The sequence below is a fragment of the Cyprinus carpio genome, chromosome A17 (assembly GCF_018340385.1).
Source record: "Cyprinus carpio isolate SPL01 chromosome A17, ASM1834038v1, whole genome shotgun sequence".
Lineage (NCBI taxonomy): Eukaryota > Metazoa > Chordata > Actinopteri > Cypriniformes > Cyprinidae > Cyprinus > Cyprinus carpio.
In genome coordinates this window covers 10,961,202-10,985,555 of record NC_056588.1, presented here as the reverse complement: position 1 = coordinate 10,985,555, position 24,354 = coordinate 10,961,202, and the positions used below count along the sequence as shown (strand labels likewise).

The following is a 24,354-nucleotide window of genomic DNA, read 5'->3' as shown; positions in this document are numbered from 1 at the left end:
ATCCTCTGCAGTGAATAGGTGCCGTCAGAATGAGAGTTCAAACAACTGATAAAAACATCACAATAACCCACACTCCACTCCAGTCCATCAGTTAATGTGAAGCAAAAAGCTGCATGTTTCTAAGATACAAATCCATCATCAAGATGTTTTATCTTTGGATATTGCCTTCTCCAGTGAAAAAGTCACCATGTCTGAGAAATATGCACAGATCAACCACTGTTTACAAGTGAAAACAGTCCAAAACACTCTAAACAAATAGCCCATGTTGGTGGATTTTGTTGTGAGGACAACAGGGCATTTTTACTGGAGGGAGCATTATTATGGATTATGGACTCATTTTGGCCAGAAGCGATGGTTTATAGTTTAAATGCCTAAATGTTGTTTGTTTTTCCTTCTTACAAACACAAATACTTTTTTTTTCTTTTCGCTTCCCAAGACATTAATTTATGGACTGGAGTCGTGTGGATTATTGTGATGTGTTTACTGTTTAACTGCAAAGGATCCATTGGTGAGCAAGTGATGTAATGCTAAATATCTCCAAATCTGTTCCAATGAAAAAACAAACACATCTAAATCTTGAATCGCCTGTCGGTGAGCACATTTTAAGCAAAATTCAATTCAGTTTTATGGCTGAACAATTCCTAAAATATACAAATGTACAGGACAATAAATAGATCAATAAATAAACTTTAATTCTGTACATAAAGTATATACACAGCAATATCATGATGCTGTACAATCAGCAAGCTTCGTTTAGCTCAAATTAAAATATTATCAAAAGACCAGACAAGATGAGTTAAATTATATATATATATATGAGACAACTTATAAAGGACAGAGATTATGTATCATTAAAAATGGACAATACATGATGCCTATTCTTCCATGATTAGACTCAAAAAATAATAATAATAAAGAATCTGAAATCTTTACTGCAGTCATCTTTTAAGTCACACCTGCTGTAATGGTGTAGCAATACATATATCTGCTTCATTTAGCTTTTTAATATTCAAAATTCCAAAATGAAAATGTTTATTTCCTAAAATGTCTTAATAATAAAAGAGAATTAGTACAAATGACATGTAGCACATATATGTTTAACAGACATCTGAACACACTAGGACATTAAAAACAAAGATCTGTTCGCTGAAACACACAGCCATGGAGAGTGTTTGATCGAGGAATGTCGATGTTCTGCTTTGAATTAGAAGTAACATCTGAAAACACTTAGAATCCTGACACAGCTGAGATCTGTTCATTCCTGCTCTGTTCTCAGAGTGGAAAATAACATTTTGGGAATGCAAGTTAAATTAAACTAATCGTCAAATTCTGAAGTATTATGAATAACAAAAAACACCTGCACATTTATTGGAAAGAATGGCTGAAAAAAAAAGAATATTTTTATTACATAGCATTAGACAGGTATTGGATTTTATGGAAATATGTGAAGCATTAAATATGTTGTCTTTACAATTAAGATATTTCAAAACAATGTGAGTTTTGATGCTATAGCGAATAGTTGATAGTGGAAAGTTCTGTGGTTAACATTCAATAAATTAAATACAGAAAACATGACACATTCAGTGGCCCCAAGAAGTAACTGGACATTCAAGCTAGACATGAAAATGATTAGAAATCAAAATATCAAACCAAGTGGAATTTATTTGAAGGAAATATAAGTTTAGGTTTTAAATAATAACTAGCCCTGCATCTTGAAAGAAAAAAAAAAAAAAAAAAATCAAGGCCTCATACATGTGAAAACCAGCTGACAACTGAACAAAAAGTTGTAAACTGGCTCAGAGGAAGATAGAAATCATGTCTTTGTGGCAGTTTTTCTGGTAATTAAAGGGTAATACAGGACATCTTCACCTTACAAATGGTTGTTGAAAAATGCTACAAAAAGCACATCACATTTTGTGAGAAAGTGTGATGTACTTGAGAAAAACAGGCACTATTTTTGGGTTCACCACCACAACTTAGTAAGCAACAATTTCATTTGCGCATATACATTTGGTTGAAAAAATTGCTTAGAAAAGTAAGAAAAGCTCTGGCATCATTTGTTTGCAGATGGTTTATAAGTTTTTAGGTGCAACTTAAATGTCCAAATACTCTTTGGGGTCACTGTACATTCTTCCATTGTCACTGAGGGAGACAGGGGTCCCTCCTGACAGGGGTCCTCCTCCAGTGTCACCCTACAGGTGGACTCAAAGATCACTCAAACAGTCACAGAGGCAGTGTTGGAGTCATCGCCCTGGAAAGTCTTTCCTTTTCTTTAAACTAACCATCTCTTCTCTCTGTCCTTTCACTTCATATATTCTCCAGGACGTCGCTGGGCACGAATCCTCTCTTTTTCCCGCTGGCTACTCTGATGAAGCCATTGTGTTCATCCTCACCGCTGACACAAATCTGAAAGTGTGTCGATACAGCAGCATTATCAAGCTGTTTGTGGTCAGAATCCGAGTTAGAAATGATTTGAGGCTACAGCAAGTGTAGTGTACTCACTTGTCCCTCCTTCAGGGTGATCTGCCCTTGCTCCTTACAGCCAATAAAGGTTCGGTTACATATGAACACCCTGTCTCCTGCCCTCACCTGATGTGCAAAGGATGCTGGGAAATAACCTATTCTATCTTCAATCACACCCTGGAATTGTTAGTAATATAAACAAGAACAAAAATGTAAACCCACAGACACTCATCTTAAAATATACTGTTGATTTTGCAATAAATTTGACATAAATGTTGGTCTGTTGGTCTCACACAAAGCATGGCATCAAACTTTTTACTGAAATATAGCACAAATATTATGTAAAATACATATAGACCACCTCATTTATTTTTGATGGTGCTTTTGTGTTCTTTTTAAACTTGAAAGGTTAAGTCCCCATAAATTTGTAATTGCTTGGACAAGAGCATTGAAAATGGTTTCCACATTTCTCCTCTTGACTCAACTATAAGAATTTCTGTGAATTCAGTTTTGAAATATTTCAAAGGAAGCAACCAAATATCAAGCTGGCCATGTATTGTTGGTGAACTGCATTACAAATAATATTATATTACTATAAAATTATGAAACCATAATGTACATTTAAGTATTTATTTTTATGTATTTGTTAATTACTATTTGTGAGCATCGTTTTAAAATCATTAAATTAAGGCAGAAATACACTTTGCTCAGTTTTTTCTGAAACATCAACATTCTCTAGTAAAATCTGTTCAGATTTTAAACAGTTTAGTGTATTCCAGCCTTTAGTGATGCAGAACGTCACATTTGGAGAGAATCAATGTTTAACCATTTAAGTCTTTTTTTTTTTTTAATCAAACATTCTGCAAATTTGTAATAATCTTACCTTCCACCAGTCATCATTGGAATCATCTGCCAGGATTATTCGATCTCCAGGTCTGCAGGGAGAAAGGAAGGAACACATTAGGACAAATTAAGACATCCCCTTTCAATAGTAGGAAATGAAATTTGGAATTCATTTATGATTGAAAGCTTTGATGAGGCTGTTCTGAAATTTTGCAATATCTTCATTCCATTACATGAGGCAGTATTCAACTGCACATGGAAAGGGATTCAAAGTCTATAGTCCTATGCCGTCTCTGCTTCCTGCCGAGGTTCTGAGAATCATATCTGAACCAAAAGAAATGAAAGTGCTATAGTGTGAATGACTGTAAAGAGAAATGTGTGTGCAGTCAAATTCAGCCACAGCAAGCACAATAACACAGTAATTTTGCAAGCTCAATGCCCAGTGTGACTGCACATTAATCACAAGGTCATGTTTTTAATAGAAACAATATAAAAGTGAAAAACTGACTAAAACTAAAAAAAATTCCCTAATCAATATTTAAGACTGTGCTTGTCAATGTACGTAAGCACACAGTATGTTTTCTGCATATTAAAGGGATAGTTCACCCAAAAATGAAAATTATGTCATTAATGACTCACCCTCATGTCGTTCCAAACCCGTAAGACCTCCGTTCATCTTCGGAACACAGTATAAGATATTTTAGATTTAGTCCGAGAGCTTTCTGTCCCTCCATTGAGAATGTATGTACGGGTATACTGTCCACGTCCAGAAAGGTAATAAAAACATCTTCAAAGTAGTCCATGTGACATCAGAGGGTCCGTTAGAATTTTTTGAAGCATCGAAAAATCCATTTTGGTCCAAAAATATCAAAAACTACGACTTTATTCAGCACTGACTTCTCTCCCGGGTCTGTTATGAGCGCGTTCACAACACTGCAGTTTAGTGATATCCGGTTCGCGAAACGAATCACTCGATGTAACCGGATCTTCTTGAACCAGTTCACCAAATCGAACTGAATCGTTTGAAACGGTTCGCGTCAACAATAAGCATTAATCCCCAATGACTTAAGCTGTTAAACTTTTTTAACATGGCTGACACTCCCTCTGAGTTCAAATAAACCAATATCCCGGAGTAATTCATTTACTCAAACAGTACACTGACTGAACTGCTGACCGAGCCAGATAACGAACGAAACATTGACTCCTTTCTGGACGTGGACAGTATACCGTACATACATTCTCAATGGAGGAACAGAAAGCTCTCGGACTAAATCTAAAATATCTTAAACTGTGTTCCGAAGAGGAACGGAGGTCTTATGGGTTTGGAACGACATGAGGGTGAGTCATTAATGACATAATTTTCATTTTTGGGTGAACTATCCCTTTAAGTAAAATATTAGTATATGCTGTTGATATCACAAAATAGATTTAAAAAAAAGGGGAATAAAACAGCAGCTTTTGTCTGTTTTAAAAAGCTACAAAATGTATTCTTCTCACCTCATTTCTAGGTCTTGGTTGTCTTGGGGGGTAAATTCGAACAAAGCCACATAAGTATTGAGCTGCAGTGGGTCCCTCTTCAGCTCTCTGTTTGACTACAGTTTAAACGTACAGGGACATAAACAAGAAGAGACTATTACAAATTACATCACAAATCAACAGGAATTATGCTGAAAATGTGTGCAGGGGAGAGCGGGGCTAGTTGTTACTCTCTTTACTCCAATTAATACTTCTCAGTCTGATATAAAGATAAATACAAGACTTTATGTAAAAAATAGAATAGAGTTTGGAGAATTACTTTTGATTTTATTGCATGTTTCTTGGGGGGGGGGGTATGTAATGCAATTAAAGGAAATTATTTCAAATAATAAAATGTTATATATAGTTATAGTTAAATAAAGATTGATTCCACAATCCAAACATTGGATTTAATGGGATTTAAATATTTGCTAAGGTGGGGGTGTTACTTAAATTTGGACATTTTCCACGAACTCCTGGGAAATTGTGAGTGCAAGCAGGCACACACACACACACACACACACACACACACACACACACACACACTCAACTGGCCTAAGAATAGTTCAGATGTGATTAAATCCTGACTCAGAATCACGAGTGAATGAAGTGCATCTAGCTGCCTCATATCAATGTCAGAAAGAATCGACACAACAATTAAAATTATGACTAAGCTTCATTATAAAAAGCATAATTTTCCTCTGGCCTGAAATATCATGACCCCTATGTCTCAAGCACTGGTGCTACACAGCAGAAATCTTTAAAAAAAAAAGAGAAGGAAACAAACAAGTAGCTGTAAGGTTTTTAGTCAGTAATATTGTGAACAATGATTACAATTTAAATTGAATTTAAATAAAATGTCTCTTTATGTTGAAAACAGTTATTCTGCTTAATAGTTTTGTGGAAACTGTGGCATTTTTTTCAGGATTCTTTGATGATTAAAAAGTTCAAAAGATCAGCATTTATTTGAAATGGATATCTTTTGTTACAATAAATATCTTTACTGTCACTTTAACTTTGTGCAAAAGTTCAATAGCTTCTTGCTAGTCAAGATTTTAAGGTATGTGCCTATATCGACTGACCCACAGACATATGAAGATGGCATAATAAATATTATGAATCTTATAATAAAGTCTTTAAAGAGAGATGTGGTGATGCTTACAGGTGATTCTTCTGATTTCCTTTCAGCAATATGAAAATGTTCTGTTCCATTCTCCAGGGGCGCAAAAACTAAAACACACACACAAAAAAAAAATCAATGAGTAAAAACTGTTGATCATGAGCAAGCGAGTCATGGCAGAATAAACCTTGCTTGTTTTCTTTTCAATGCACAGTGTTAAATTAATGATGCAGTTGTAGTGGGTCATTGTTCCGAGTGGTGGACCGATTACCCAAAAATACCACAGTTCCTCTGTCATGCTGGCACCTATGTTTCACCAGAGAATAAATATCTGCCTCTCTCCCCAGTGCACACAGACATGGGCACATGAATTCACTGAAGCTGGGGTCAGTCTGTGATGAACCAGAGGCCACCCTGATCAAGGCCATTCATCTCCCTGATACTATATCACAGTCACAGTTACATAACACGAACAGGGAATTTTTTTGTTTGTCACATGATAAATTATACACTTCGTGTCTGCATGATCTTACCGTTGTCACTGGGTTTCCTGGTGAGTTGAGCTCGACTGATGTGGGCCGCCTTTTCTTCTGGTACCTGAACCACATCACTGGACTGAACAAATGATAAAAACACATGAATTCTCTCACATACACATGTCCTAAGAAATGTCTTTGTCTTTTAAACATGACAAGATTCATGTTAACTGCTTATTACTCAGAGATTTACATCTATTAAGTACCCTACAAACTTATCTTTCTTTTGCAAATAATTTGATTTCATCCAGGCTTCATTCTGTCATGTTGTATGCTCTGTTTGTTCTCTCTCTTTCATCTTATTCTCTCCCTTTTTTGGTTATATTTGCTTTAGAGATGCATTATCTGAAGCTGACCATCATTACCTTCCTGGTGTGCCTGTGTTTGTTTCAAGCAGTAAAACATTACATCTTAGATTCCCTTACAACCATAGTAACTACACATTAGATGGTTTTAACATTAACATTCACACACAGACATGACAAAAAAATTTAAACTTTGTATTAAAGTATTAAAATTGAGTATAAATGACAAGGACCAAAAATGTTGCCACAAATAACGTAATGATGACAACATTCTTGTTTTATAACAGACTGCTGTTTACAGAAACTCCATCCCTATGATAATGCCTCTAATAGAAGAATAAAACTTCTTATGAAGAGAGGAAATAATGGACCTGAATTAAGACTCAAGCAGAGAGCATCTCAAGGACATTCAATTGAATTGTCTTAAGTGTTTTATTGAATTAATCATAATAATCATCACCATTTTTACCACAACTGCTTCAGTCGCTGCACAAGCAGTCAAGTAGACACATTAAAATGCATTGTCAATCTTTTAAAAAAACCTAAACTGAAGCAAATCGCCTGAACGTAAATGATGGATGCATGTTTACTATGATCAGTCTCTCTCTCTCTCTCTCTCTCTCTCTCTCACACACACACACACACACACACACACACACACAAACACGATCATTACATCTATTCAAACTGTCACATGCCCCTTCAGAAAGAATTGTATGCAACTTCCAAAAAAGCATTTGAAAATTCAGTTCACACAAACATTTGTTTACAGCACTTTTTAAAATTATATTTTAAATATTTTATTTAGAAACACTAACTGGAATAATGCACTTTTTAAAAGGTACAAAAAATGGGATAGCACTGAACAAGTGTTTCTTACAGAGTTTTGTGGTGACTCCGATCCACTGATCCGCTTGGTCTTTTGTGCCAGAGAGGTTCCAAATCTCAGAGTCTCATACACCGGGTCAACTTTACTGCCACAGGCTAGGACAAAAGACGTGTCAGAATACTACAAAATATCAGTGAACAGGATGATCAAGCTGGTGATGCTATAGCATATTGTGCCAAAGTTTAAAAATAAAAAAAAAGAATGCTGCATGTTGCTCACCAATAGGCATAACCGCCCTAATACAGCCAAACTGTTCCTGAATCAGCAGAGGGGAGCTAGAGTATCTCCGAAAACCTTTGGGCTGCAATCACACACACAGGATCAGTCAATTTTATTATTTCATTAATCCACTTTTTTATACACAGAATTTATTTTCATGGGCACTTTTTAACCTCAATGGGAGCATGTAAAACAAAACAAATAAAAACACAATATCTATTTATGCTAAATAAGCAAATCAAATCAAAACCAAAAATCAAAAACACCAGTTATTGATTCTCAACCTGAACAAATTTGCCTATTTATTATTGTGGAATAAAACCAACATCAAACACAAATGTAAATGTAAACAAATCTCCAGTTATCATAACATACTAACACATACCCAGGGCATTTTTGTCACGTTCAGTGACTCTTTAGGCTTAAGATCTGGTTAATTTCAGCTACAGTTTCAGTTACCATGCTGAAATTTCAAGATGATTCTAAGTACTGAGACGAGTGAGAATCACACCTGACTCAATATCACATGGATTTTAATGTGATTTTTTTGGCCATCATTTCCTAGGAGAGCAAACTGGATGGTGCAGTTAATTGATTCAAAATTCTCATTTAATGATTCATTTGCATTATCACTCAAAAATGTCTATGAAAGTCTCTGCATCTATTAAAATGCTTTAGTATTAATAGTACATAAATAGTTTGCAAATATTGCTGTTTATTTTGTGTTGTCATTAGTGCATATGAATGAAATTAATTAAACATCACTCTTCAACGTGTTAATTTTGAAAAGAACTGAGTGGGGAAAAAATGCCATGATTATGAAATGATGGTTTGGTTCCTGTGAGCTATTAAACAGCAAAAACATATACTGAATATGTATCAAACACCATCAAATAACTAAAAAATACTAAGATATAACTTTATATATTTCTCAGCCCTAGTGTACACTAGTATATACACAGATAAATCTCCCTAGTTGTGTTCAAACATAGGGTGTCTTTTACTGCTACATAAGCTGCTGTATCACCAGTATATATTTATATAATGTCTGGTAAATTTGCTGTTCTGTCATGATTTAAAAGGTTAACAACACTTTAAAGATTAATACAGTATCAATCTGACAGCACTCATCTTAATTTTAAATAAGACCATATAAACGACTGTTAATGAGGCAAATGATTTTAAACCTGTAAGATACATTTACACTGAGATTCAGTGGTTCAATCAATGAAAACAAGCTCCTATGGCTTAATTAGCATCCAGTAGCACACATACACACAGCCCTAAAGAAGAAACTGGGCTCACTATGCCCTTATTTGTGTTTGTTGTAGTTCAGAGCAGGGTGTCTATGCAATCAGCATTACAAATCTGCTTTGAAGACTTCTTCGTTGACAACAACTGGGGTTGGGGACTAATTTAAGCACCACTTGAACCCAGAGACAAGCTCTCTAGTGCTCCTACATCACATTTCTCCAAGAGCTCACTGGGGAAGCGTGTAAACAGACATGTTCAGTGCTCAAGTAGATGCTAATTAATGCATTTAACAAAAGTGCACCGTGTCTGGGAGCACCTTAAAATACCAAAGTGACACAAACGAAAAACTTCCATGTGATTAATTGCTTAAACAATAACAGCTACACCATGCAATGTTCAGTTGAACATAATGGGAGTTTTAATGGTTGACTAACAATCAGGACTCAGCTCATGTCATGCTGGTAGTAACGCACTGTTCTCTGAAAAGCACTCGTAGCTCAAAGGTTCTCACTGATCAGACAAGTCAAAAGAAATAAACAGAGTTTAAAAATAGCAACTTGTCCACTTTTGAGCAAAAGTGGAATTAGAGCCCAATCCTGTGGGGAGTTGTTCTCTTTTTAATCCTGACCCCCCACAGCTATATTTTCCATCTGTGAGAGCCCACTACATCATAAGACTTGCTGTCTCAATCCACCAAACAGTCTGAAGCACAAGCACAGCACTTTTTCTACTTCCTGTTGTTGATTAGGGCTGGGCAAAAAAAAAAATAGATTTTTCGATTAATAATTTTTTTAAATGACGTCGATTCGATATCGATTCTCAAAAGCCGCGAATTGAGAATTTATTTTAGCAAACATTTAAAAGAAGATCTGATTAATGTGAATCTTTTCATTAGTCTTCTCCACTAGATATCACCCTCTTATTTACCTTGAGCAATGTTACAACAGAAAGCACGTCACTCATTCAGTGCTTATCATGGCAGAGATACTGTTGACAAGAACCAAGAACAAAGCAATATGTGCAATTTGCAATGCTCAGGTAAAATTCCAGTTATACTAAAAATCTGCGAAAGCATTTGATATCAAGCGTAAAGGCACCATAATTTCCGCAATGAATGAATGAATGAATGAATGAATGAATGGCGGATGGTGCAATGCACTGTTTTGTTTACACAAGCGCGGACGACGCTCGTGGTGTTTTCAGCCTCTGTCGTCTCACTATGATGATATGAATACACTAATATCATCCACAGCTACTCTGAAAGTCACTTCATTAGCATATTACCGTTTAATCTGACAATACTATGGTCATATCACATTCACAGCAGCTGCAAGTTCTTTACGGCAACCCGTCAAAATAAAAGTTTAGTTTCACGTGAAGAAATTGACAAAAATATATTACTATTTAGCAGTCTTAAGACACCACTAATACTAATAATAACTACAACTAATAATAAATATTAATAATTCTTCATTTTTAAAGGAATAATCACATTTGTTTTCTTTTTAATTTTAACAGTAAACCTCTGTTGTGCAGCACTTTGTTTGCCAAAAAATAAAAGGGTTTTTCATTTGATAAGGTTAAATTAAATTGTTTTATGCCTTCATCTGATTACCAGAAAAATTAAGAACATTTTATATGGCCTTATTATTGTTAAAAAAGGACCCTATATAAAAAAAGAAAAATGTTTAAATTACAGTCCCTCTTAACTTAATCTTATAAAATCAACACACCAAAAATAAACACTTTTTTACTTCTCTTTTTTTTTTTTTGTGTAATATTTATAAATATCAATAGCATTTGTATTAAAACTATATTCACTGAATGTAATAAAAAAATTAAAAAAAAAACAGAAAGCTTGTGAATCTAAATCGAATCGAGACATCTGAATCGATACCCAGCCCTATTGTTGATCTCATAGTATAGTACTAAAATCAAAAGGGCCATACTTTTTCAAAAGTTGATTTTGTGGTGTGGTGTTTTCTGTGAATAGTTCCGAGGTTAATTATCAGTCAACAATTGTACTCATGTTATGTGCAAATGTGTAAATGTGAAATGTTTTTATTTGTCTCATAATTCCTTTTAGAGAGCAGAATGGCTGAGATAATGCAGATATATATAATATAATTTAAAGAGGTCATGAAATGGAAAATCAAAATGTCCTGGATATTTACATAGAAGAAGTTATTCCACAATAAAAACACAGTGCAGGTTTCATACCTCAAAGCAAACTCCCCAGTTTAAACATTTGAATTTTTGTTTTCCACCCTTCTGAAATACTAGCATTTGAAATCACCCCATTTGTGACATCACGATTTTGCAAATGAAACTTTGTTACAGCTCTGGCCATCATAAGCATTAAAATACCCGTCAGACATGTTGTGGGGGAGGATGTGGATACAATGTGATAAAGTTCACCAATGTGTGTGTTTTTTTTTTAAAATAAATTAGTACTTTTATTTAGCAAGGATGCATTTAATTATTTTAAAGTGACAGTAAAGACTTTTTCTTTGTTACAAAATATTTTTTTTTCAAATAATTACTGTTGTTATAAACTTTCAATCTATCAAAGAATCCTAAAAAAATAAATGTTTTGTGGAAGCTGTAATACAATTAAGCAGCACAAAGATAATAAAAATGTTTCTTGAGAATCAAATCAGTCAAATAGAATGACTTCTGAAGGATCGTGTAATACTGAAGAATAGCTGATAAAAATTCAGCTTTGCCATCACAGAAACAAATTACATTTTGAAATATATTGAAATAGTTAACAGTTATGTTAAACTGTAATAAGATTTTAAAATGACAGTTTTACTGTGTTTAAAAAAAAAGCAAACTCTACATTTAAAAAACCTTACATACCACAAACGTTCGAACAATAGAACGTGTGTGTATTTAAAAGTTAAATTCTGCGCATATATAAATATATCTTGATCTCATTATTAACCTAATCTATTATTTGTGCGATACTACCACAGCATTATGGCTTAAACTTGTTCTCACTTAATCATTCTCTGTGAAACCTTGCTCGCTCCTGTATTTCACTGAAGCCATGGGAAAAGCAATGGAAATTTTAGCATTCTTTTCCCTTTTTGCCATTTTATTCCCTGTGTGTGTGGGGGGGGGGGGGGGGGGGGGGGCGCGTGTGAATTTCCTAGAAGAGTCATGACTCGTGGGTCCCCCGAGTAAAGCAAAGAGGTGTTTACATGATAGATGCATCTTGATATTCCGTATCAACTATCTCATATTTCTTCTCTCTCACTTTCTCCAGTACACACCAGAGAATCATTAACATTCATACTAACACATAAATTCAAGAAAGGAAAAGACAGACTGATGAATCACACCTTCAAATCACCAAAAATAGCACAGTGATGAGTAACATATCATAACACTCACACACTACAGATCTTCACTTACTGCCAGAAAGGAACACCAGGAAAGTGATACTGCAAAATTTATGTATGGACCTGGAAAAGTGGATTTTCTCTAAAACACTATCCCTTATGTCACATATTAATAAGCCTCTTTATATGATAAACAAACATTGGCCAACCTGATCAACAAATGAACATAAACACTGAATACTTGTTTAGTCCCTCATTCAATTTTCAAGAGTAATCAAATATCAACAAAAACAAACAACGTGAGGGGGGAAAAAAAATCAATCACATAAAGTAAAAAATATCTCACCAATTTCCCCATGCATCTCTGCTGTCCAACTCGATCCAGGCACTTGTTGTGGATGCCCATCTTGCAGGCTTTGCACCGGAGGCCCAGCTTAGCATTTGTGCCTAGCAGTTGAAGTCACATTCAGTTAATATCAGGTCTTCTGAGAGCAAAGGTTATTGGTACAAAACGATATTATTATATTAAAGTTAAACAACAGAAAGTGATAAATAAATACAAGTCAGAGTTGGAAATTCCCACATGTGCAGTTCTGCTGGGATTATTATCATCCACAACTATTTCTTAATTAGTAGTTTAACATGAAATTCCATATAATTCTGTTGGAAAATCTTATTGAAGGGTTAAAATATTATAACACTCTTAAAAATAAAGTTTCCAAAAGCACACTTTTGTTTCCTTAGCGTAACTTAGTTTTAGTTATCTAAAGAATGTTTTCCAACTGAAAAGATCCTTTTGCGCAATGAAAAGGTTTCACGGATTTGGAAGGTTCTTTATGGAACCAAACATAATACAGAATTTATTTTTAAGAGTGTGGGGGTACAGTTCTGCAAGTGTTCAGGTTGCTGGTCATTGTACATTTCTTTTGCCTAAAAAGAAGACCCCTTATAAGTGGATCATCAAATTATGGCTTCACAGTCCTGGAAACACTTGCAGAATCCAAACGTATAGGTAGTACTGGAAACGGGAAAATGCAGGTGTTAATGCTAAGCTGAACAGAAGCAGCTGAAGACAAACAAGAGCAAAAAAAACAAATGTACAAGAAACCATCTAATATAACAGCACTCCGAATTCTCTAATAAGTATTTTAATCCTACTCTTATATTTGCTCATTTTCACAATTTGATATCACTGCACCTGGTGCTCAGAACATGCATTCACAGATATAGTTTATTGATTCGGACACTTCATGGAAGGACTTGGAGGAAGGAAGAACAAAGAAGAAAAAACTATAGAAGGAAACTATACATACTTAGCCTGATATCAATATTTGTACAAAACATTTGTGTTCACTTGAAAACAGAGAATGTAGATCTCCTCCTGTGCAAACAGCAAAACTCTGAGGTTGTCAATAAAATTGCATACAAAATATAAACAAAACAAATTCACCAAGGAAGAGCATGTTATTACATCCATTCTCTGCTTTTTCCAGTAACAATATTCTTGTGCCAAAAAATAAAAATGAAAAAATCATTCTTTAAATCCATAAATGCCTCTGACTCCTCCGATTATTTTAACATTAAAATTGTGTTTATTTCTTACAGATAGTTGTGAATGATTCATTAACCAAAATAAACAGCTTTTTCCCCATGACAAATTATGCAACACTTTTGATGCTTGCTTCTTTGGATGATCTTTGGGTAATGAAAAATTAATCAGGCCTAATTGCATTCAGAAATGAAAAAAAAAAAAACTGCCTCTGTGCAGGATAAAAATAAACAGATTTTGTTGTGGTGAGACAATAAATACTAATTACTGAAATTATAGTGTGTTAAAATCACCTTTCCAGGTGCTTCCCAAGACTGAGCACTACTTTACTGAGAATAAAGCCACCTATTTGTAAAAGCCTCTGTATCTTGCACTTTATGTAAGCACACAAAACAGATATTTTCATTAACTTTAAACCACCAGAACAAAGTTAACCATCATTTACAGTATATAACAACAGCATGCATAGCAAAGCTCTGGAAATCAGCACACACAGAATAACATAAAATTCCTGACAGTAATGAGAAACAACAGAAAAAACTATCCCATTACGGAATAAGTGTATTGATATTGACCTGTCTGGAGAAAAATTCTATTAAGCATCGGTCTGCAAACATATGAGGAGCTACTTCATCATATGCATTTCCTGAGAGTGCTGAACAAGTCGTTATGAGCGCAGAAGCAGGGAGATGGTGGGTCAGGGTTGGAGGTGGGTGAAGGGAGTTATCTATTTTCATTCGGTTTCTAAAGAGTTCAATTCATCATCAAACAGAACAGACTTACCGAACACCTTGCCTGCTCCCCCTTGGCAAGCTAAAAAAATTACAGGAGAGAATCCCTATTGTATTACAATTATTCCTTATAATATAAAGATACAATGGTGGTCAAAACAAGGCAACATGGCATTAGTTACAGCTCATTTAAGGTTCATAGATGCACTTTTTTAAAAACAAACATATATCTCTGAAAACTGCAATGCAATAGTCTTAAAAGGATTGTTCACCCAAAAATGAAAAAACACCCTCATGTCATTCCTAAGCTGTATGACTTTCTTTTTATCTGTGGAACACAAAAGAAGATATTTTGAAAAATGTCTCAGTGTTTTTTTGTCCATTCAATGCGAGTGAATAGGGTCCAAAACTGACCTGGGAAAAAAAAGAGAGATATTGAGAAATAGCTTCTTTCATGTTCTGCAGAAGAAAGAAGGAAAATAAGTAAATGATGACAGAATTTACATTTTTGGGTGAAATATCCTTTTAACTACACAATATCAAAGAGTAGAAATGAATATATTTCCTCATTTTGAGTGACTTTAAGATTTAAAATGATAAATGAAAATTTAGTTTTGAATAATAAAATATGAATGTGAAATGATTAATAGGGTAAAAACATCAGGTCCTGCTGTTGTGAGAATGACTGTGTCACAGGGCTCATTTGCCCCTGTCTGCTACAACAAGCTGCTTCCAGCCATCCATCGATTAATCAAACATCACATGCTCGGTCCAGACTCTTTCATGCCTCTGTGTGCTGTTCACTTCAGCCTTTGAAAAAAAAAATCTTCAATGCATCTTTAATGTGTTTAATGATTGAGTATTTATGTGTTGAGTACTTTTTCATGGGTTGAGTGGTGATACTGGGCAGAACAATCATAATGAGATTCTTCCTTTTATGAAAACTCCATTGACTCAGATCTAGTTCAGGCCAAGCTTCAATAAAACAACTGAAAGTAATATTTAGTCAAAGTCTAAAAGTCTAAAGTCTGTGTGCCGTAAAGGAACAGAGGAAAATTATTTCATCTTTCAACAACACTTACATGCAAGCTGCATGATATGTAATGTGGACTTAATTTCAGTGTTGTTAATGTCATCAGTTGCCCAATGGGATGGGAGTCCACCCACACAGACAGCCAACCATATTCCCAATATGCTAAGCCTCCTTTTATACTTTGAAATACAGCATGGCTTCTGTGTCTTTAGAAATAGATGCCTCTGCTTTAGCCAAACATGAGAGAACATCAGCATGAAAAATGTGTTTCTCTCCAATCCAGAAAATGCTTTATAAATTGCTGACTGACATTTTGAAAATGTCTTTACAGCTGCACAACTGACCATTAAAACATTTATAAAATGTGGAGTTTAGTGGGCATTTCTTCCCTTTTGGCCTTTTCGAAAATACATTTTACACAGCCTCTACATAATTCTAACATAGACAATTTATGTTACCAAAACCTCTAGCCAAAAAACACGCAACCAAAAGAATGATGTAATTTTTGTCAAAATCAGTTTGCATAATTACAGCTTAAATGGAAATGATCCCCAATAAGAAAAATATTATTTTGAAAAAATATTTTAACTTAATTGCAGCTTAAATGGAAATTATCCCCAATAAGAAAAATATTCGGTAAGTAACCAACTTAAATAAAACTAACTTTAGGAGAACTAAAAATAATAATTGTTGGTTGTAGTGGTTGTGAATTCTTTTTAAATGTATACAAATAATTTTCACAAAATAAATACTGAAATGGTTTATGTTTACTTTAAATATATATTGATTTCTATTTTATGATGGATTTCCATAGTTTAAGATTAAAAGCCTGGGTCAGAGACAAGGGTAAAACAACAAAAACTACACATAAAAGGCAAAAAAAATTAAAAGTAAAAAATAATCAAAATAAATGGCATGATTGAAAAAGAAGACCTAAACTCTGGGTCATAAAAGTGGTCCGAGTTGAAGTAAGCAAGCAACCATTTTAGTAAGTAAATAAATCAATAAATATTAAATAAATATACAAACTTAACCACAAATCTCTGAACTGGAAACTAAACAACATAGCAACAGGTCAGGTGTCTGTATCGTTGGTTCAAATCCCCAATTCTCTGCACCACTGGCTGTAACAAATGAGCATGGAAAACAAAGGCACGTGATGCTGAAACCCAGTTAATTCCAGCGTCCTGATATCTGAGATTTGGGTCAACGGCAAATGGGCTCATATTTAATAAACCTGTAGAGATTTGGGTCAAACACAAGTGAACAGGTATCTGATCTACCTGCGGAGATTTGGGTCACACACAGGTGTCCTGACATCTGATCCATATGCAGAGATTTCACGGTTTGTTATTTAGTAATGACCCATTAGTCACAGCAGGAAAGTGAGACTCGACACACACACAAGCAAAAGACAGCTTCAACTCCAGACAGTTGGTGAGATCTCATAAAATTCACCTTCCTGCATGGCAGTAATCAGAATGCTGTGGGATAATCAACCGACAGATCATTCCTCATCTAATGCTGCATAAGCTCAGGTTTCTCTACATTTAGAACAAAGCTTTGAAATGCATGATTTGGCCTCTTGATGTCCTTTTCATGAGGATGTGCCAGGATCGGATCTGGAGCCCTGCCCTCATTAGTGTGCTCTTCTGAGGGAGTGTTAGTGAGGCAAAGAGATGATGAGGCCTGACAGATCCATATGCCAGCCACAACCAGATACACACTCGCCCTCACTCACACACACACTGTACATTCACATACAAAAACACAAAACACTACGGAGTATTCTATGTGTGTGTGTGTTCATCCTTTCTTTTCAAACAGGTGGACATCTGGACACAAACTGAAAGCTGAGCCACAACCCGGTTGCCTTCTAGGATAAACCCACAAATACCTTAATGCAGGCTTTGCTGAACACATTATGCTCTTAAACACCACACGTACTGTAAGTAGAGCTCTTTATTTCAAAACCACCTCACCGCTTCAAATTAAAGAAACAACTCATGCTTACATGAAATACAATCCAGTTTGGAGTCAGATGACTTTCATGGGGCCATAAATATGTGGCATGAAGCTTTCGATCAGCTGCAGTACACCTTAGTTTTATTTACTTCTGTCTGACTGGCCTTTCCAACAATAAAAATACATTTTGGTGAAAGGCTTTTAAAAAAATGCCAAAACTTATTCATCAAAAAATCTGGAAAGATTTGAGAGGCTTAAAGATCCCATATAAAGTCACTTCTCTGTACTATTTTGATGCACTTGTATTGAAACAGGACATGTGGTTGGGACTTGTCTTTTTTGTGTAAATAATTACAGCCCTGCAGAAACATGTTTTGCTATAATTTTATTCTAACTCAGACAACAGCTTCTAAACAGCAGCATTCAAAAGGAGTTGTCAATGTTTTTTTATATTCAATTTCCAAAGAATAAAAATCCTTGGGATAAGATTTAAAATATATATATATATTCAGCAAAGGATTTTTGAAAGGATCATGTGACGCTGAAATTCAACTTTGCCATCACAGGAATAAATTACATTTTAGAATATACTCAAATACAAAACAGTATTTTTAAATCGTAACAATATTTTATATTATTACTATTTTAACTGTATTTTGAATAAATTAATGCGACCTTGGTGAGCATAAGAGCATTTCTTTCAAAAAACATTAAAAAAATCTTACAGACCTCAAATCAGTGAACAGCAGAGTACATTTGCCACGTTCGGTCAACTTTTAGGAGTGCACTCACATATGACCTCAAATCTAATAGACATTGACTAACAGCAACAATACTTTGATTTTTATCTCATGGAGTCTTTAACTCATTACATCGTGCCACTCTATCATTGTTCACCGCTCTCTAAATGGTCAAATCATTGTGTGTTGGCGTCGTCCACAGTAACAAAACATTATTGTCTGGTGGCCGGACAGCAGATGGGTAATAGAATATTTTAGATTAAGCGTTCAGTCATCTAATCTATAATCATTATGTTAGAGATCAAAATAGGCTCCTTTGTCTAAAACACAAACACAGCTTTGTTTGTGAGTGTCCTGTGTAATGAGATTGCAAAGCTGTTGTCAGTCACAAAGATAAAACACGTCCTCTTACCTACAATCATGTGGTTGCAGACATCACAGAAATGGGGCTTCTTGAAGATGTGCTCTAGAAAGGTGTGTGCGTTGGGGTCTGCCGGGCGGGGGCCGCGGGATGGAGAACAGATTGTGATGGGAAGGTTGCCCGGGATGACGGTGGGCAGTGGAGGGGGTGGTGGAGGAAGGGACATCGCTGGGGAGGCTGAGACAGACACACCGATGGTGCTCAGATGACCAGTGCTGCTGCTGACATCCGAGAGCAGTTCGGTTTGAAACTTCACATCCTCGATCGGCCGTTGGAAAAAATTATCAGCACTTTTGCTGCGAAAACTCTTGGTCTTGAAGGACAGTGAACGCTTTAGCCTCTGCAGCTGAAATAAACATAAAACAGAGTACAAAATGCATCTTTTACCATCTTATTTAGACTGATCAACCTCATATGACATAAAAAAAACACCCCCAGAGCATTAAACTCTGTGAGTGGGTGATTTCTGATGCTTGGCAGGTGTCAAATGAGGGCATTCTCACTAAAATAACCTCCAGATGATTATACGATCTCTCCAGCCATCATATGTTAACCCAACTCAACAAGGCTAAAATTACAAATTATTCATGTTCATTTACCTCACTAAGCATCAAAAGGCTTAATGAAAGAGAAAAGAGGAAAGGGAGAGAAAGATGGGCTGTCATGTCTCTTGATACGTAACCTCTTTGTGCGGTGCACATTACCCATGATATCAGTCATACACTGACAGCCCTTTAAATTAGCTGACAACACCCACCAGGATCATCTTCGCCTACTAAAAATGTCCTCTAGGCCACAGCAACTTGCACTACTTCCCCAAGTTCTGTGCACAGGAATGCTATTCAAATCTGAACAAAAATGAAAAGTGCCCATCACTAAAGGTTAGACAAGGGTTGTCATGCACCTCAACAGACCACATATTTAGGATTCGGGAGAGCAAATATGTGACCCTGGACCACAAAACCAGTCATAAAGAGATAAGAACATCATCTGAAAGCTGAATAAATATGTATTGCTTTCCATTGATGTATGGTTTGTTAGGATAGGACAATATTTGGCTGAGATACAACTATTTGTAAATCTGGAATCTGAGGGTGCAAAAAAATCGAAATATTGAGAAAATCGCCTTCAAAGTTGTCCAAATGAAGTCCTTAGCAATGCATATTACTAATAATAATACATTTTGACATATTTATGGTAGGAAATTTATATAATATCTTCATGGAACATGATCTTCACTTAATATCCTAATGATTTATGGTATAAAAGAAAAATCTATAATTTTGACCCATACAATATATTGTTGGTGATTGCTACAAATATACCCGTGCAACTTTTTTTTACAACAACCGTGTAACTGGTTTTGTCATAAGTTATAATAGTTTAAAACATAAACACACTTTTAGCTGGAAAACAATGACATATAATTCAAATTATTATATAATTGGTTTATAATTTTCAGCCCATGCTTACTGATCCTTTAAAGTCAACTTCTGGCTTCCATCAGAAAACCATCTGTTTAAGTTTGCAAGACATAAAAACATGTACAAGATAAACAAATGTAAGGTTTAGTGCCATTGCAGAACTGGCCTGATCATGCAAGTGATGGTTCTATTTGCTGGCCTAACAGCCCTTGGCCATCTTTCTGGTGGGGGTCCTATGTGTGTATGTTTTTTTTTTTTTTTAGATGTGTGTGTGTGTGTGTGGGGGGGACATATTGCCCACTTGGACAATCTTCTCACATTATGTCTCCACAAATCAGAATAGCGAATCAGTGCAATGTTTAGTGAGCTGCATGCCTGTGTATGATGATGACATATTGATCTCTGATGGCCAACAGAGAGTGATTGATCAATAAGTCCCTCCCTCACCGCTCCGGTCCATCAGTGCTCATAGTTCACGGTCAACTTACAGACAAAGTCCCCAACAAGTAGCTCTTCCACCTGAAATCCCTGTACATGACATCAAATGAGTTATTAAGTTGCAAATGCTGTTGGTTATAAATTTGTTTTAAGTATTCACTGACATTTACAAGGCACTTGCCATGTGGCAGAACTAACTGTAAACAACAGGCTATCAAAAAAACACTGCCTTAGTTCAAGTCTCACTATGCCTGGCAGTTACAAGAAAATGAATCAAACAAGAACACACGCACACAAAAATCAACGCCTGAGACTACTGCTTGAAAATGTACATGTCTGGGTTTTCATTTTGAGATTTTGAGGCCTGGTTCCTTACATATTATAAGGTAATATAACTGTCAATATATTCCCTTTTGCACAGATTAAAATTGGTTAATAAGGGAAATATGACCTAAAATAAAAGACCAACCAGATAATTTAAAGAAATTTAACATAGGATATGAAGGTTTGAATTAGAAATGCACTGAAAGTACCTCTTCCAAAAAATAATGACCAGTTCTGCCAGAAAAATCTCTAATCTTATACATCTATTAGAAATCAATTCTGCTGCTGTCAGCACCAAATGTGTGTCCTGCTCTACCCTGAAGGACAACTCTGAGATATAGAGCTGATTAAGGTGGAAGTCAGGTATATTTTCAGCACAAGATTGCCATCTTTAGAGAAAGAGGGACACATTTTATTAGGCCTGATTTGCTCGTAACACATTTTTATCTCATCAAACACAAATGAACTCAAAGCAATCAGACACAAAGTGGAGAACAGAAGCACTGACGGATTAAAATTCACTTTGGTTTTTAGTCATAAAAGGTGTTCCTGGATCAGTTGAAGGTGCCATGTGGTCATGAATATGTTAATTGGGACAGAAATAGACAGATCTTGGTTTAGTAATTTAGCTCTGAGATGCTTGATAGATTAGCAAATAAAATCCCTGATAATGATAAAATACTCTGATTATTGTGCCCAATTTTTCTCTAGAAGGAATATCTTAATTATTACTCTAGAAGAAGGTTCAAACAAGGGATGTTAAACCCTGCAAGATGGTTATGAATATATATTTTTATTTTGCATTAAATTCTCCCATTAACAACTAATGAGTCATATTCTTTTTTAGCAGTCCATTACATCCTTATTTGGCATATTCTCATGTGAATTCTGCAATTGACATCCAAAAGAACTGATTTGAAAACTAACCTTTGGTCAAAAATCAAATATAATGTGGTTTCTGATTCTTTCCATTTCAAAAAGAATGTTCCTCTTTCAAAAAATAAAAAATTATCTTATTTTATGATCTGATTAATAACATTTTCACAGGGCTTCAGTAAATAACATCAAATATAAGTGATCCCACTGCTCAAAGTAACAGATCTCAATTACACACAAATCCCTCAAGACGCCTCTGATGAGTAAAGGCAATATTTAACACCATAATGCCATGGATAATGTACAAATTTAAAACTTTCACACTCAGACACACACAGTTTGACTGAAACAGCATTTAAGGGGAGAAGGGGAATGACACAAAGTAAATCTAAATAATGAATCAGTTTCTGAATAGCTACATAAATAAATAAAGCACTATACTTGCAACATTTAATCTCTTCTGATTTAAATACAATAATATACAACATTCCCAACTGGCACTGAGCTCTAAAAGCACAGTGACCCACCCAACATTTGAGGACTGAATGTAAAACTCTGGGCCACAGATGACCCAGAAAAACAGATGAGCTCAAACACCACCCGCTACAACCTCACACATCAGATCTTAAATCATACACAACACATCACACATCAAGGTTGAACTGGAAAAAAAAAAACTGTATCACATTTAGCATCAATTTCACAAATGTCTCTTTTCAATGCTAACTTCAATTAGGACACCTATGAGCCCTATAGTAAACAAACAACTTAATATAAAATTGCCAGTGTGGGGTTGTTTCTGAATTTGGATTATGTTGTGCACGATATTACTGTTAGACATAAAGCAACAGATGCTTTACAATTTAAAATGATCAAAGATCAATTGAGTCAAATATTTCATTTCACAGGACAAGTGAACACCTTTAGGACAGCTTGAGAGACAGAGGAGTGTTGTTGTAATACATGGTGAGATAAGCACACCATTTAGAAATAAGATATAAGTGTTCAAGGAGAAAATGACTCTGTGTGAAGGATTTACATGACAAAAAATAAATAAAAAATGAGGTAAGAAAGTAGATTTTCACCCATGTCTTAAAATGTCATGTTAGAGAATTTTAAATGACAGAACTGGTACCATCTGTTGTTTTTGTTAGCCTATTGTTTTATATTTTTATATTGTTTTATATTTTTATTTGTTTACTATCTGTCTGATTCGCTATTTTGCTTTAATAAATAAAAATGTTACTTATTTGTTCACCATTTTGAAATAAATTAGTTTAAATAAAACAAGGTTTAGCAAGGCATAACAATTATTTGCACATGTAAATCTGTTTAGCCTACAATAATAAACTCATGCACTAAATGTAAAACGTCAGTGCAATTACTGTTAGCACGCCCCTCAGTAATGTTACAACATTTGTAACAGCGTCACTCTTTGTATTTAACGAACACACTTCACACCACGGTTAGTGATAGCCTACAACTACTTTAATTTGCAGCAGACGAGTAAATTAATATTATATCAAAGTTTGAGACACACAGCGGCAAAAACAGGCGCTAAAAACATCACAACACTCCGCGGTCTCTGTAACAGTAAAAGTGGTAAAGGACGCTTGAACCGCGCACTATATAGGCTAAATCTCTGTCGGTTTGCTGCGACTGGTGTTTTTTGCTAGATGTGAGTTTCAAACCTTTGACTCCTGCTGGCTGATGGATGTGGGTGACTGGGGCTCACGGTGGTCCCGTTCGTTCTCCTTGCCCATGGTGTCCTCCTGAATCATGTTCGCTGGCGGAATCATGTTGATCACAGTTATACAGCACCAGTCTGTCGGGCTCGTCTGGGCGCCAGCCGCGCTCTACATGTTGCGTTGAGCTGGAAGTTCTAAACTGTCGGATGCGCTGTCTACAATATCGCACTCATCTATCGACTTTCCATCAGTTTGTACATTGCATAGTGGAGACGCAGTCCGCTCGAGATGAACTCACTTCATTAGTGTCAGCATCGTCCAGCAGATCTGACTGTCAGACTGTGGATCAGCCAATCAGAGCCCGCTATAGGAGGAGTTTAGATCTGATTCATTCCCATCCTTTTTAAATGGATCCAGTTTGGCTGTTCTCACCTCTATTCTTCACATTCAATAATAGTGTTAATGGTTAGTGCTACTGTTTTTTCTATTTCTGGATTGAATTGTATCTAGAGTGCCATTTATAGGGGGTTTTGGGAGGATCTGGCTCCCAATTAAAGGTTTAAACTTTGAAGAAATTCTAAACAAAAGCTTGTGAGTGTCAAATGATGTATTCTTAAGTTTGGGAGTGTCAAAAATATGTATTCTTTTTACATATGTAGGCTTATAAGTGCATA

At 35.4% G+C, this 24,354-nt stretch overlaps 1 protein-coding gene across 2 annotated transcripts; it reads right to left on the bottom strand.

Moving 5' to 3' along the window:
- Positions 1 to 671: 671 nt before the first annotated feature.
- On the bottom strand, positions 672 to 24,043 carry LOC109108398 (SH3 and cysteine-rich domain-containing protein-like). 2 transcript variants are annotated; one of them, XM_042774042.1, is made up of 12 exons: positions 23,684 to 24,043; positions 18,922 to 19,276; positions 14,824 to 14,853; positions 12,838 to 12,938; positions 7,891 to 7,972; positions 7,663 to 7,766; positions 6,475 to 6,556; positions 5,984 to 6,051; positions 4,804 to 4,898; positions 3,347 to 3,398; positions 2,503 to 2,640; positions 672 to 2,406 (listed from the first exon to the last, which is right to left on the bottom strand). In XM_042774042.1, exons 1-12 carry the CDS (start codon positions 23,789 to 23,791, stop codon positions 2,308 to 2,310), a joined length of 1,314 nt encoding a protein of 437 aa, XP_042629976.1. In that variant the 5' UTR covers positions 23,792 to 24,043; the 3' UTR covers positions 672 to 2,307. The 2 variants fall into 2 exon arrangements, with proteins under 2 accessions (XP_042629976.1, XP_042629977.1); XM_042774043.1 differs by lacking the exon at positions 14,824 to 14,853.
- Between the last annotated feature and the right edge of the window lie 311 nt (positions 24,044 to 24,354).